This window comes from Amphiura filiformis, chromosome 9 (genome assembly GCF_039555335.1).
Source record: "Amphiura filiformis chromosome 9, Afil_fr2py, whole genome shotgun sequence".
NCBI lineage: Eukaryota > Metazoa > Echinodermata > Ophiuroidea > Amphilepidida > Amphiuridae > Amphiura > Amphiura filiformis.
Window position 1 is genome coordinate 19594741 of NC_092636.1, and position 16874 is coordinate 19611614.

The window sequence follows — 16874 nt, forward strand, 5'->3', positions numbered from 1 at the left end:
TGCTTAGCAACGCGGTTGCCAGTTGGTTTTCCAAGAAGATCGTCAAATGCGTGAGTAAGATTGTATTGCCCCTCGTCCCTGTTCATGATGTTGTCTTGCTTCCTGATCTGAATTGCCTCCTTTATCCATCGCTTATATCTGCCCGCCTCCTTGCCTACTACCCTAGCCTCTTCCCAGTCTATAATGTGATCTTTGTCCATAACATGGTCCGTGATGGCTGATTTATTGACCTTTGATTCTGATGCCTTTCTGCTAGCTCTGGTTCTTACTGTAGCCCCTGCTTTCTCCGCCTCTGCCCGGTGCTCTTCGATACGCTTGCCAAACTTCCTGCCTGTCTCTCCAACATACGTAGATTCACAGATCTTCTTGGAAAACCAACTGGCAACGCGTTGCTAAGCAACCTGTAACATCAGCGGTAAACAGAAGATCATCACAACAACATCAGTGTTGAAAAAGAAGTCTGCAAGACTTCGAAACGTCCACAGTGAGTACTGTTTTATTGGACTAGAAGTATGAAATCTCTTCATTTATTTATCAACAACAGTCCTGAAGAAAATGTTCAGTAAAGTTTTGTAACATGTCCTAAATTTTTAGCTAATTTTGGTGATTGGAATATTCGCACTTTGGTGTTTTAGGAAGGATATGTAAACGACAGATAACACCAAAAATATGAACAAATTATTTCAAAACCGTGTTACGGCCCACAGTCATTATGTTTCTCATTTTCAAGAATGTGGTTAACAATATGCACAGTATTGTCTCATTTCGTGAACAAAGGCCACACAGTAATTGTTACCTTGCGTTTGCTTTATAATCGTTCACCCAACTGAAACTATAATACCAGCTCATTGCTCATCACACAGGTAAAACAGAAACATGTGTGTGTGGATTTAACCAGAGAAGATCTGATGTAACATAGTTGAGCTGTTTTCAATGAGTATTATCTTGGTTTAATAGATGATAAATGATAACAACAAAACCCCGTTCACTTGATGCATAGCCTAAATTTTAAATAATGTCATTTATTTTTTAAATTATAGCCAATATGGACTGTACGTTGATCGATAGTAGAGCGTTCGGCGATGCATACGGTACCAAATGTTACTTTACTGATCTGCGACAAAATCCTTGGGCAACAGGAGCTGAGTATTGCAGTACTCTTGATCTTTCTGGATATAATACTTGGAGTCTTATAAACCCGAGGAATGCCGAGGAAGAGGTTTATGTCAAGGGCATGATGAAAGAAAAGGGGTAACTATATAATACGAGGGTCAATCAAAAAGTTCTACCTCCATCACCATATCTCTGTTATCTTACGTGTCAGGATATTGAAATTACCCATGATTAAACTTTGGCTACAAAATAAAAGTTATATGATTAAAATGTGATTTTGGTAATTTATATTACGTTGGTTAAAGCATAGACCGTGAAGAGATGGACGGTCGTCTGGATAGTGATTCTATAGAAATTTCACATTATGCTGAAACCATGTACGTCTCACTCGCACCTGTTGGATTAGCGTGTTTGAAAGAAGCGGCATTCAATCGAAGTATACACGTTGTCTCTGACACAGTTACGACTGCAATGTAAACTCTGTTGTCGCAAAACAATTATAGTTACAAGAAATGAAACGGTAAAAAACCCTTATTTGCTGCAGTTTCAAGTTAATTAAATAAATACATATATTCACCGTTTCGAATTTATCTAACGCTACCTGTTACTCTGGCATTGAATGAGTTTCAATTTGCGTTATATAAGCCTTGGTCTCAACGTCACACTTACACGGATGCTCCGAGCGCAAAATTCAGTTGGATTGCGATTGATAATGCAATTGAGTGGACGAGAGTTGGGTTATTGACCTTTTGTACGGTAAATCGATTCGATGGCAGGTTTGAAGACTATCTTGCCTTTGTGTTTGTGCGAGACGATCATAGCTTCAAAGGATATGCCGCAGATGACCGTCCATGTCTTCACGGTCTATGGTTAAAGCGAATGCAGATTTGTTACGTCGGAAATGGTTAAAAACTGAAGCTAAAATTTTCAAGTAAGCATCACACACCGACACCGCCTGGCTAATAATTATTTGGTGTAGCAGAGACACTAAAATGAATACACGGGATCGATACACGTGAATTGCTATGCACGATTTTGATATCAGACGAAAATCTTCGGATACCGGGTTAGAAAATGATGAATATCTCCCGTAAATGAATTTTTCTCAAGAAACCAGATGTGGTCTCATACACTTGAAAATACGTGTTGAACAGATATGATGGTCGCTAGAATGCGCTTTGAAAATTGGCCGTGCGCTTTGAACTCAAAATCGGACCAAAACTCTAATTTTATATTGCGTTGGTCCCCATGGACTACATCGTGTAGTACAGCTGCACTCACTACTAGGCAGTATAAAAGTCGATGACCATTGACTTCAATGGGGTATACAAGCTTATTCACGCACAACCAAGATCAATTACATGGCTATTGTGAGGAGCCGTAGTCATGTCCCTCGACGAATTATGCGTCTCAAAGAGCTGCAAAGGTCTGAACCAAATGGCCAATCGTGGCTGTGGATTCAACCTACCATGGCGATTTCTCCCATGAAGATATAGGGTCGATGACACTGTGCATCATATTGTAGCTTTGGCTAATCTCCATAAAATGTTTTAAGATGCAGTTGTCCAACCGCTTTCTCATAATAATCATTTTGATCCTATTTGAGCATGTGCCTTGGGACAAAATAAAACATTTTTTATATGAGAAGAAAACATCGAAGGGTTCAACAGACACACAAATAATAATGAAATTGGCCAGATTACAACAATTCAAGGGTAATTCGTATACGTCCTTATTTTGAGCAAAGGGCGCATCCTGATGTGGAAATAAGATAATCAATTTGTTAAAAACTTTGTATATACATACAAAAAACAAAAACACGTGCAATGACTTATTTCATTTTACCTTATGACCCAATTGATACGACTGGAACCAACAAGTGCTCATCTGATCGAAGTCTAGTCAATAACCTATGGAAAAGGGTCAATATGAAGGCTGTCCTTAACAATGTATCGGTTTTGTTGTGCAAAAAGCACAATAGAGGCCCTGCATGAAATTATCGATTGGCTCCAAACAAAGGATTTGAGCCGGTGTCCTTCACCGTAGTTATGGCGGAGTGCAGTCCATTCAATCAAATGTTGTCATCAACCTATTTGATCGTAGTGCAGGGTTATGTGTGTGAGACGAACTGTCACGGTAGATTGCAATCATGCTTTTGTTGAATGCATTTGAGTAGTCCGCCATATTTGCGGGATGATACGTCACATGCAAGGCCTCTATACCCAGTAAAACTGCATTATACCTGTAAGCATTAGATATAAATCAAATTATTTGAACAAAGATAAAGCAATTGAATCATTTTCAGAAATAAATCTGCAATGATTTCCACATAGATGTGGCCTAACTTTTTAATCAAAATTGACCTTTCTTTTCAGACCGTTTCCGACGTACCAAATCTGTATTCGCTTTAACCAACACGTCTTAACAACCCAAAATCACATTTTAATCATATAACTTTTGTAGCCAAAGATTTAAGAGTATGGGTAATTTCAACTTCCTGGCACGTACGATAACAGAGATAATGATGGAGGTAGAACTTTTTGAATGTCCCTCGTAGTACCGTTACATAGGTGTGTATTTCGCTGGTCGCAGTATCGAATTACGAATGTAAAGTTAATCCCGTAGGTGCGTACAAGGGCGGTTTGTCGGCACACTTGCAGCGCAACCACGAAAAAGCATTTACGTCACTACCGAACTTGAAGTGAACCCGCAGAATTAATTTAATACCAATAGAATTAATTTAATCTTGTGAGTGAACCAAAGAATAGTTACGCTCACGGGAGACAGAAATTTTGTATAATATTACAGTTCGAAGGCCTACAAGACGGTCTTCTATTGTATATTTTTAATATAATTGTCAGTGGCGTATATTTCCTTTTGACATGGGGGGGGTTCTTGAAGTATAATGAATTCCGACACCTTTTGGCGACATAATAAGTTAATGGTACAAATGCGCGTGAAAATATTGAAAACAATCTGTAGTAGGCCTACTTCATATTTTTATAAGCATGATAAAAGTAAGTCCCCATAATAAGACATTTTGATATAATCCAAACACTAATCAATCAATTCTCTTGTTTTGAAATTTTGGAACATAGACTACTTAATTATACATCAAGTGAGCTGATTTTTGTCTCTACTTTTCGTCATCTTTATTGAGAAGTATACAACCATTTATGAAATTTTCGGCCCGAAAAAGTTGCATTTTTCTACATGGGCTTTTTATGTATTTTATGCTTCAATTTGTGTTTGACAACTTTGTCCCTTTAAGTGAGTAATTTAATTTAAAGAAAGCAAAAAAAACCCAAAAAAACAAAACAAAAAACAACAACAATTCTTAAACACTTTTTATGGTTCAGTGAATAAATTAAAAGAAATGCTACAGCTTATAAATACCTTTTAACAATGAGTAGGTCCTTCTTTTATGTGCGATAGCTTCCAAGCATCTCTTGCTCATACTGTTGACTGCTCATCGCCCCGATATCTTCATGGCAGAAATCGCCATGGTAGGTTGAATCCACCGCCACGCATGGCCATTTTGTTCCAACCTGTTTAATAGTTTTTAAACGCATAATGGGCCGAAGGACATCTGACTAAGGCTACTGACAATACGGCCCTGATTTGGTAAATGATCTAACTTGAAATTAAAATCGCTGTTTCGAGAAAAAGAGCTTTTAAGTTTGAGCACTTGATGTTTTTCTTTTTGAATAAAATAAATTATTAAACAGATCTAATGTCTTAAAAAATATAAAAATCTCATTATTTGGTGGCATGGTGGTGATTTGAGGATGTCACCAATGGAAAGAGCGCCCTCGCATTACCCAAGATATGGATTTATCTCAAAATGTCCAAATTTCGTTTTACCAAATCAGGGCCGAATAAGCTACACTTATCCGGTGACTGACCCCGATGTGCGCATGAAACCATGGTACGCCATATGTCATCTGCTTTTAGACTACCTCCACGATTGGCCTATACAGCCTGTCTCAAAAAAAATTGTGCAAAAGCGAAAAAAAAGTGAAAAGCGCCTCTTTGGCAATTAGAAAATACCGTTGTGACATAATGCTTACATCAACGTCACGGGAGCAGTCTTAGCTCTCAAATGCCATTTGTTCTGTTCAATTTGCTTGTTCCAATTTCGAGATATGTTTATTTAACAACGAAAGGGTAAAACCACAATTGTGCCACTTTTACTAGGGAAGAGAGCTGTACGTGTAAATCAATATGTTGATGCGTCTAATGCACTCCCCCTTTCGGGGCGCATGCATTAGACGCATCAACATTAGCACGCGTGCATTATTTTGTCTAATATCTCTCCCAACAAGTAATACGCGTTCATTAACCTATAACATGTATAAGTGCCCAATATTTGTTTGTCTTTTAACATGTCTTAAGTGACTAAGAGAACAGTATTTACCATGATAAAATCATTGACATGCACATGCACAACAGCAGAATGTGAAATCCATTTTTACAGCAGAATGTGAAATCTTTATTTATCTTTTAATCTCTTTTAAGTGGAAAAAGAGAATCATCATTCCTGCATCATGATAAAACAGTAAAAACAGTCAAAAAATTTAGTGTTGTGTAATTGATGCATTCTTTTGATTTCACGAAGGAACTCTTGATAAACTTGATGCTATCACTGTTACATGTAAAGCCCTCTTCCCTAGCAAAAGTGGCACAATTGTGATTTTACCCTTTTGTCTTTAATTAAACATATCTCGAGATTAAAACAAGCAAATTCAACAGAATAAACGGCATTTGAGAGCTAAGAATACATCCTTGACGTTGATGTAAGCATCATGTCACATCGGTATTTTCTAATTGCCAGAGAGGGCGCTTTTCACTTGCACAATTTTTTTGAGACAGGCTGTACACTGCGCTATATAGTTCAGCACATATAAAATCAGAATTATTGTCTGTTTTTGAGTTCAAGATGCAAGCTAACGACCATCATATCTGTTCAACATATATATCCAAGTGCAAGGAACCACATCTGGCTTCTTTAGACGAAATCATTTACGGAGATATTCATCATTTTCTACCCCGGTATCCAAAGATTTTCGTCTGAATATCAAAATCGTGCATAGCACATTCACGTGTATCGATCCCGGGTATTTATTTTAATATCTCTGCTGTACCAAGTAATTATTAGCCAGGCGATGTCGGTGTGCGGTGTTATCCCTCACCTGTACGCTTGTAATTTACTTTTTTGGAACCGTTTATCTGGAACCCTATATTTTTATGTGGGGATTTTATTTTCCACTGTTTTTTGCAACAAAATGATAAAAATAGAGGACACGAAGAAGATTATTTTTAAAACAATGTCTTACACACAAAAACCCATAAGCGTAACAACTATAGCCTTGCTTTGAGAAACCGGCCCTAATTGTTTTGATGATAATCAACTGATTTTATGATGAGAAGCGGTTTTTGTGTCATGATTCTATAAAACCCAACCATATGCTTTTATTCCTGCCACCCGGGCCTGCCACCAGAGCACTTCACTGGTCGAATGAGTACTACACACAATGGTGGATAGGTCAAAATGATGCAATGGGAGAACAGCAGTACGTTAATATTGATACCCCAGACGGTTGCCCTGGTGTGTTCCTAGACTGGTATACTACACAGCCAGACACTGATGGGGAAGATCAAGATTGCATTGTGTTTAGGAACTATCAAGAGGGATCTTTTCATGATACACCATGTACTTACACGTACGGCACACTTTGTAAAACTGTTTCAGGTAGGTGGATAATCCTTCTGGATTAAAAAAAAAAATTAAGATGAATTTGAGATTAAGGAGACCGCCCATTAGTCCGAATGATCATTAGCTCGAAAGGGGGAAATTATTAGGATTATAGGGTTAATAGGAATAAGGTTAGGGTTAGGGTTATGCATTAGGGTTATGCATTATGATTAGTGTTAGGGAAAGGGCATTCAGAATGCAATTCGATATGTCTGATGTGCTCTCATGTCCCACAAAAAATAATGTCAACACGCTCATTCCAGATCCCTTAAAGGTTAGGATTATGGTGAAGTTATGTTATTAAATTTTTGGATTATTGACTTGTTACCAAAATTACAATAGCCACAAGACAAGATAACAATCCCGGATTGAATACATATTTACGAATTATTGATGAGAATTGTCTTCAACTCATCTAATCTTCCATCTTTTATTTCATAACTTCACAGCTGAGCCGCTTCAATCGTGCGCGACTCTCAATAGATTGGCATTTCAGAACCCTAGTGATAGCTACACATGTTACCTTGCTGACGCCACGAGTCTAAGGACATTTGCTGAAGCTGAAGTGTTCTGTAATGAGTTGTCGACGACTGTGATATGGCATGTAGCCGACGTCTTCACTCAAGCTGAGATAGATTTTCTGAAGTCGGCAGACTTGGACGTTACTAAGTATGTTAACAATCTTTGTAACAAGTATCTGAGTAGCAATGGACTAAAATCCACACTACTGCTGTGGAAGATTTTAGAAATATCTGCCACATGGGAGTATGGATTTCAAATTGAATAAACACATTAGGCAGCTCCATTTGAATTTCATACACCCTCTGAGAGAGATTCAACATGAATCTTCCACTGACGGAGGATGAGTATCAATTTAATGGAACTACTAATGTGTTAATTTCATTTGATATTCATCCTCCCCCTGTGGAAGATATTTCCAAAATCTTCCACAGTGGTAGTGTGGATTTTAAGTGGAATAGCCGGATAGCCCAATTAAAGGAATATCAAATAAATGAGCACAAAATGTTTTGGTGTCCGCTTTCTATGTCGAAAGGTTTGCTATGTCGAAAATTCGGTATGTCGGATATATAATAAGGTTCGCCATGGGATATGAAATAAGGTTAGATATAGATCAAGCCTTAATAGGTTAGAGTTCGGGTAAATCGGGTTAGGGTCAGGGTTATGGTAAATCGGGTTAGGGTCAGGGTTAACGGTTGGACTAATTGTTATGGTATGGGTAAGATTTGACATACAGGGTGTCCCAGAATGATTTATACCGAGAAAGATGGAATTATTTAGGTATGAACGGCATTTCTATTGGTCATGTTGTTTTGCATTTTAAGTTTTACATATATCGCTCATTCTACAAAATCCGGTGCCAATAGCCTTTTTTCCATTCTTTGGTCCACAAAAACTTTGTCGAGCATTTAGGGCATCAAATATGTTGTTTTTCTGGTAGAACTCAACGAGATCTACACGGACATATATAGTTTTCCATACTTTAAATGCTTTCTTCAGCCTGATTAACCCTTGCAAAGGCTCAAAAATCGCTAAAAATGCGTTTCCACAGCTCAAGTGTCACATCTAACCCTAAATATTTTCTTTGAATAAATGCGATTTCTTTACATATTTGTTGTTTTTTAATTAGATAACGCACCATCATATCGTTTATCAACATTATTTTTTAGTGATTAAAATGTCTTTGTGTAATTCTAAAATAAATTGCACTTTCCACCAAAACGCTGTGAGCTACGTTACCCCTTTTTAACACACGTTATTGGAAATAAGTAAAACAGAGGTATCAATGTAATTTGCGGTTTTTGAAAGGAAACACTCATAGGTTTTTAAAAATCACAGTAAAAATCGTGATGCTGTAGCATTTTTGGCATAGAAATGTTGTAAACATTGAAATTTCGACCGACCATGTTAAGATTGGTGAGCTACGTTACCAGAATTCTATAGTATGCACTTGTATTACATGTACTTCCTAATAATATGTGAAAGCTACCAGTGGTCGAACCCCATTTATATTAGAATTAACCGACATAACGTTCTAACGTTCGCAAATCACATTAAAAACATTAAAAATCAGTGAACTACGTTACTGTGAGCTACGTTACACACTCATTTATGCATCTTCAAAACTTCTATGAAATGGTGAAATCTGTTTTACATTTCACTCAAGTGATCTTTAATTTGCTTTTTATGACCTTGGATTGAGTAAAAACAGCCCATTTTATAGTCGGTAACGTAGCTAACATTACATTGAGTTTTAATGTTAAAAAATATCATGACATCCTGAAAGAAAAATATGCAAGTGGTGTTGGCAATTTTTACATCTGAAAGTAGTGATACATTTACTTTTAAAAAACACAAAAAGCAGGTTTTTTTGAACAACTTTTATTTTTTCTATTTTTTTAGTGGATTGGCACCGGATTTTGTAGAATGAGCGATATTTAGCTTTCTCAGATTTTTTAGATTTTAAAAATTGGACGTTAGTAGAAGTTAGAGAGGATTGCGTAAAAATGGTGAATTCCAAGTTTTGACAAAGCAACCTATTTTGAAAATCTGTAAAATTACTAACCGTTCAGCACAAAGTAATGTTATGCAGTATATTGCTGTGTCCTGTTCTAAATAGTCGATACCTATCGTTTATTTATGACGTACGTTACGAAGCAATCATTGTATGGAATAAAGGATTTGCTACGCTTGAGTGACCTTAATTTTTTTTTTGGGGGGCTTTGGGGCGCCAGCCCCGGGGTAAAAAAGCAGGGGCGGCAAAAATGAAGGGGCGGCGGAAGAAGAAGGGGCGGCAAAAATAGGGGCGGCAAAGACAAAGGGGCGGTAAAGAGAATTAGTAAATAAAAAAGGGCGGAAAATTTTGGAAAAAATGGTACTATACATCGAAATGTGGTGCTTTTTGGGCGCTTGCGCCTGAAACCGTTTTTTTTTTTTTTTTTTTTTTTTGCTCTTCACTTTTTCAAACGACCGAGAAAAAATTGGGTCAACCTTTTCGGGCTGTTGAGGAAGGGGCGGCAAAATTGAATTTTCTTCAGCCCCCCGGGGTTGGGGCGGCCACGGTAAACTATTCTTTCTTTGGCGGCAGTTTTGAAGACAATTATTGAGGTGTGTGAGTTTCATCATTTGAAATCCCGGCAGAGATGGATTTTTCATAAAAGCATAGAGAAGGTTCGTCCTTAGTGTCACAGCATGCATTTATGTCCACAGTACATGGGCAAACCCACAGCTACGTAACGAACTTAGATTAAAATTTACTGCGGAGGATCCTTGAGGAAGTTATATCCTCTCTAATAATGACATTTTTGGGTAAAAATTGTGGTAAAAATCACATAAAAAGTATGTTTTTCAACCTAAATATCTGATGTCATATTGAAATGTTTCACTTAATCCCATATCAAGAATTATGTATAATTAATCAGGGGCGTTTATTCTTCCGTTAATCGCCCCCAAAGGGGAGGGAATAATTTTACCCCTTTGGGAAGAATTTTGCATTTTGAAAAAGTTAAAAAAAAGAAAGTCAACAAGATTCAAGGAAGATTAAAAATAAAATTTTAAACAAATTTGGGGAAAATGTATAACTGGAACACGTATTATTAAATGTTTTATGGCTATTTTTTTAATGTATTATATGGTCACTGCATGCTGGCAGTGATTGCTCTACTGGGTAGGTGAATTCATGAAGTATAATTTAGGGAAGAATTATAATGGGTACATAGCATTAGCATGCATGTAGTGGATCCCTTGGCTTTTACCCATTCCCATCCCCAAAATAATTATTTTGAGGGAAACCATGGACTTAAGCATAAAACAGGGAAATGTTGGGTCAGTAATTCTTCCCTGCCTGTGCAATAGTGACTAGTGGTCATACTGTAGGTAATAATGCACACAAAGATTAAGGGAGCTCTGCTTTGCATATTTCATTCATACAAAATCCATTTTCTTTTTAGTTTGGACATCTGCCTATCTAGGGAAGCATTTGGGATTCTAAGGGAAGACAGAACCATTAATTAGTTAACAGCTCTATTGTCCAAGTGTATCTTCCCTTTTAAACCTCAGCTTCAGATCCAAATCCTTGATTATCCTTCCCTAAGCAGTCCTGTATTCACTATTTATATATAGCAATATATAAATTCTTGATAGAGAGAAATGGAGGTTGCCATTTTGGCTGGGCGCCAGTATGTCTGGGTAGTTGACCTCTAGCACAGTGGGTGGTCTTCCTGTACTTTTCAATGGTAAGTCGGTTGACTTCAGCAACTAGTCGCTCAAAATTTGGTGTGATTTACCGAATAAAAACCATTATAAAATGAATGGCGCTCGGTAAATTTTAAAACGCTTTCGGTAACTTTTCTCTAAAATCAGTTTCTCATAACATATGTAAGTTACAGAATCCCCCAATCTTCAGATTTTTGGCCCATATCATTTTGTGAAAATTCATGAATACCGACATCTTGTTTTCCTATTCATTTGTATGGAGTGAATGCTTATCTATATAGATACTCTTTGGTGATGTTGTGTAATGGCTGCGCCCATGTACCCCATGGTGATATATAAATAGCTATTTATAAATAGTGAATACAGGACTGCTAAGCCTAGATGCAATAGTTCAGTGGCAATCTACAGAAGAATTTTAATTCTAAGGTTTTATAAATCAGGGGCATGTGAGTCACCACATGTATAAAAGAGCTGAAAACGCTGAAAACAGTTAGCAAAAAGCTAAAAATACCTAGCAAAAAGCTGCAATTTGGGAAGATCCTATACTTTTGTACAGAGCAAGTATGTACTGGTACAAAAAAAGCTGAAAATCAAAACAAAAAAAGCTGAACTCTCACACCCTATAAATAATAAATCACAGTTAGCTCTGAAAATAATAAAGAGCCTAGAGGTATTTGCCAGCCTGTCTTCCCTATTCCCTTTGAACCATTAGTCCTTAGATGCAATGGTTCAGTGTCCAGACTGTACCATCTAGGAAAGAATTTGATGTTTTTAAGGAAGACAGAATAAAACAGCTCACAACTTAGCCTAACAGTTGTATAAAGAAGTTTCTGGGTCTGACAACACACCTATATTCAGACAAGGAAGGGAGGGAACAACAAAATAAGGAAAAGTACAAGTAGATAGCATTTTTTGGGATCTCAGTTGGGGAAGAATCAGGGGACGGATGTGACACAGCGCGGTAGGGTGAGGGAATAATTTCAATTTTCTGGAAGAATAGACACCCCGATTCATTGTAAGCTCTACATCTGTGTCAAATTTGGTGTATTTCCTATCAAAGAATGTAGGATTTCTCTAATATATTGCACAGTGCGGCTGGACGATGGTGATAAAGGATCCATGTGTTATGATACCTTTGCACTGAAAATTACACACATGCAGTTTTCGACCATTTTCAGTAATAGCAATGTCACGCCAAAACGAATCAAGTTATTTCAATGAAAGTCACAGAATAAGTAGGAGACATGTGTGGCATTGTATTGCATTTATTAAAATTAGATACACTGTTGACTATATATTTTTGATATTTTGTTCAAACACGGTATAAATCATTCTGGGACACCCTGTAGCAAACATTATTTCATATTCGATATCGCGAAACTTCTACATAGCCATCCTTCTTCTACATACATGGCATAGCGGCCTGTACCCAACGCTTGCTTTGTCGAAGGTTCGCTGTAGTCGAAAAACAAATGTTCGATATGTCGTATATACCAAGCAGTGACAAGGTTTCCTATGTTGAATATGAAAGAAGCTTAGTTAGGGCGAGGGTTAGTGTTAGAGTTCGGGTGAGGGTTAGGGTATGGGTTAGGTCATATATTTGATGAATATGTTGATATTTGACATGTTACGAACCTTCGACCTATAGCGAACTTTCGTCATAGCGGGTTGTATGTTTTTTGCTTTGTCTTGCGTTAAACGACTCAATAATCAGTATTTATTTCACCGATATAGCCTATGCAAAAAATAACATATACTTTTGTGTTCATACAAGGGAAAGAAGAACCACGCATCACACACTAGTTCAATTTAACATGCAATTACAACATGCATAGGCAGATAAACCAGAGAAAAAAACTAAGGGCATACCTGTACGTGCGGGGACTTGAACCACAGACCTTTTGTCGGACAGACGCTCCAACCACTGCGCTACACATACTGTACCTGATAAGCAAGTCTCAAGTCTGGTACTTATGGAGATGAGCAGTCAGAGTAAACAGTACAAACAACATACAACACATCAGTGTACGAGATCAATTAATAATGATGCTTACCCGCCAGCCTAATAATATCATACAAACAAGGGAAGAGGCTTTTGTGGTAAAACTAGATAAAGTCAGGAGCAAAGAAAACATGAAATTATGACACATTATAGTTCGATCAGGAAACTTTCTGATTCTGATTGTCTTCAGCAAGAAGCAAGCAAGATATGCATGTCTAAATACAAGACACAATGTTATTGCTAAGACATATAAAAATTAAAGTGCCATGTTATAATTATATGTTCATTTTACCACCATGAACACAGAACACCATACTACTGGGTGGGTCAAAATGATATGGCAGAGGAGCTTGTTTTTCAATACCTAAACCCAACAGCAGGATGCCCCTCAGTGTATGTACATTGGACCTCAGATCAACCAGACGGCCCCAAAGACGACACAATCACTACTCAACAAGACTGCATAGTTCTGCAACCAGGAACAAAAGATGCCACACCTTCCTCAGACGGCACGGTAACATACTCGGGTGGAGGATTTCAAGATGATAATTGCGCAACATATTATTACATAATGTGTGAAATGTCGACCACCGCAGGTTAGTCGGTGCATGTCAATATTTTGTACTGGTTAACAATACAGTTTTGTTACAAGTATTTTTAACTCCCATCTACCGGTAGACAACTTGTACCATAATTCCAGGGGCGTATCAAGAGTTTCGGGGGTCCATGGACAAGGAGCAGTGCGGGCCCTTTTAATATATCACAAATTCTCCCTAATTTTATTTTCGCTTTTGCACGGGCCCCTGAACCCTCTGGCTCATGGACTTCGACCAACCTGTCCACCTGTTTTAATACTACGCCACTGCAAAATTCCTTCCCACAATGCAGTTCCTATCATAAGTGCATAACAATGGAGATGGAATAACTTCCGAACCACGTTCTTCGAACTTATGAAGTACGCCTACTACCAATGGGAAGAATTTTAAGTACAAATTGACTTCCGGTAGAGCCAGCAATGTGATTGACAACCAAATTACGAAAAACGAAAGAAATATCTAGGCGTATTCATTTCAAAACTCTTGACTATAATATTGATGAGCTCGAATTTGTTTGATGTAGGCCCGTAACAAAGTAGAATTGGATCAATGTATAGATGACCCAAAGTGGTCCGCGGGTTTTTGGCGTAAGTGTTTCAAGTTTGAACTGACACTGTACAAAGAAAGCTTTCAATGCGGAGCTCTATCAAATTATACTTTATATTATACTTTATTATTTAGAAAAGCTATTATTTTGGTACCTTTGTGGCTTCACAGCAGCAATTCGTCGTAGAAGTAGTGATGTGTCAGGATTAATTACCATAGCAACAGGGTTTACACTATTTTTTTAATGTATTGCCCTGCACTAGACGTTACAGGGATCAAGACATGGCTTGTAATTCTATAGAATTTTCACATCATGTTGATCACCCGCACCTGTAAGATTAGTGTCTTTGAAAAGGGCGGTATCGTAGTCAATCATCTTTGCACACATAATTATACAGAGTGCATCCTGCTAATAGTGCAAGGCATTACATTCAAAAATAGTGTAATCCCATTGCTATGGTAATTAATCTTCTTTCATCACTCTTACGGCGAAAAAGTTATGCGCTGAATGTCAAAGACATGCATGGTTGTAATATTTGCGTGGTCGTGACCTTGAAAAATTTCTTTATTATAGTAAGTAGATTTTGGATGTACACTACCACGTTGTAGATCGACATATTGGTGTTTTTTGCAACGTTAAGCTAAAACCATGACATGCCCCTTTTAATTTTTCATAAGATACTTTGCAGTACCGTTCAGATTTTTAAACACACACCAGCAATTTGTTTTTGAGGACAGAAAAAAAACAGTAACTCGTTTTTCTTCATTCCAGCACCAGTAACAGAAGCCGGTTTAATCCCACAAGGTATGTACACAGTGGCGTAACTACCGGGGGCAGAGGGGGGTAACGTGCCCCGGGCGCCACTCTTAGGGGGCGCCAAATTGACCAATTCAGCATCGATTCTGCGCCCCTCCAAGCGATGAAAGTCAACATTTTCGCGCGCATTTCAGCACAAAATCAATTTCAATTGAAAGAACATTTTAAGACCGATATTCACCTTCTAGTAACCAAAATTAATTAGTGGTAGGCCTTATTGTCCAAAATTTCGCGCCCTCCGGGCGCAGTTGTTTCAAGAATTGGGATGGGGGGTCTAAAATATTCTCGGGTTGGGAGGGGGGGGGGGTAGGGGCGCCAATTTGCTTTCTTGCCCCGGGCGCTACCAACCCTAGTTACGCCACTGTATGTACATAGTATTTACTTCAAGCAATTGTAGACAACTATGCGTCATTACGTTTAATTGCACGTTTTTGAAACATAAAACTGTCCCTATTTTAAACCTGTCTGATTGCGCACCAAGTGAAACGCTCGATTGTTTACGAAGGAGTGTAAATGACATATAATCGGTAGAATAATGTTGTCCTTTTGTGCAGACATCTTGAAATTTGTGATGTGACAATAAAACACTAGACTAAAATTACAAATGGAAGTAACATAAGAAAAGCATTCGCCTCACAACAGCTATTAAAGGGGCATTTCGTGATCCACAGCTTGATCCCCCACTTTTCACAAAAAAAAAGTTGAGATTTTTATAACACTGGAAACCTCTGGCTACATGTGTTTATGTACAAACAATTTCTTTCAGATTAATTCGTTTTACAACACACTGTCTATGAAGCAGTGTATTCACATAATCATGCATAACTCGCAAACGCAAAATCGGAATGAACTGAAATTTGGGAATAAGCATTTTTGGTGGATATCTACTGACAAATGTCATAAAAAGAGGATGCTAGGATCACGAAATTCTTCTTTAACACGGCTCTACACCGTACAGATGTGTAGGACAAATAACACATCTGACTTGATTACAGTGGTCTTAAAGCATTTTAAAACCAAATTAAAGAACACAAAAACGAGATTGTAATTTGATTTTATTTTCCATTCTTATAATTGCAGCACAAGCCTCAACGGCTGGAGTTACTACAGCACTGGGTAATTATTAAACGAAGACAAAATTTGTCATATCATTAAGGTTAACGTTTCTAATCATGACAGAACCTGTTTCTAATTCACCAAATTGATATTTCATTTTTTTTTCTTGATTTCAGCAAAATTATCGACAGCACAAGTATCGACAGCAAAATTATCGACAGCACAAGTATCGACAGCAAAATTATCGACATCACAAGTGTCGACAGCAGGCGCTACAACGCAAGGTACATATGTAATCAGTATGCGATCAAATTTCATCAAGTTTCGTCATTTCAATTTTATTTATAATACAAAGCAGATAGGCCTATATTGAAAAGGAACACAGTTAAGGCCAGACAGGAGGGTTGAGAAGATACACGACCAGTATCAAACATCCGCAGCATATTAAACAACGGCACAATACGACAAAATATTATTGCTATAAAGGAAAGCATCGAAAAAATATTATTTTTCAGCAAATATTACATACAAATGTTGACAGGGGCCGTCATATCGCTTATACAGGGTGTCCCCAAAGAACTGTATCGTCGGAAACTTAATTGTTTGGGTATTTAAAGCCACAACCAAACATAACTAAATAAAAATTCCCTTTAAAAGGGAAAGCCAGCCTCAATGTAGAAGAGGTCTTGTAATTAGTTTTGGTCAATGTGAAAGGCATTTTTAGGATCACGCTTACATCTACATGACAGTCCACCA

At 37.6% G+C, this 16874-nt stretch overlaps 1 protein-coding gene across 1 annotated transcript in view; it reads left to right on the top strand.

The window, feature by feature from the left end:
* The window catches only part of LOC140160008 (C-type mannose receptor 2-like), a 44557-nt gene extending 28368 nt beyond the window's left edge, over window positions 1-16189 (top strand). The window contains exons 2-7 of the mRNA XM_072183276.1: window positions 1041-1251; window positions 6615-6865; window positions 7318-7537; window positions 13410-13699; window positions 15018-15050; window positions 16143-16189. Coding sequence (XP_072039377.1) covers window positions 1041-1251; window positions 6615-6865; window positions 7318-7537; window positions 13410-13699; window positions 15018-15050; window positions 16143-16189 — 1052 coding nt within the window. The remainder of the gene's footprint in view (window positions 1-1040; window positions 1252-6614; window positions 6866-7317; window positions 7538-13409; window positions 13700-15017; window positions 15051-16142) is intronic.
* The last annotated feature ends 685 nt before the right edge of the window (window positions 16190-16874 follow it).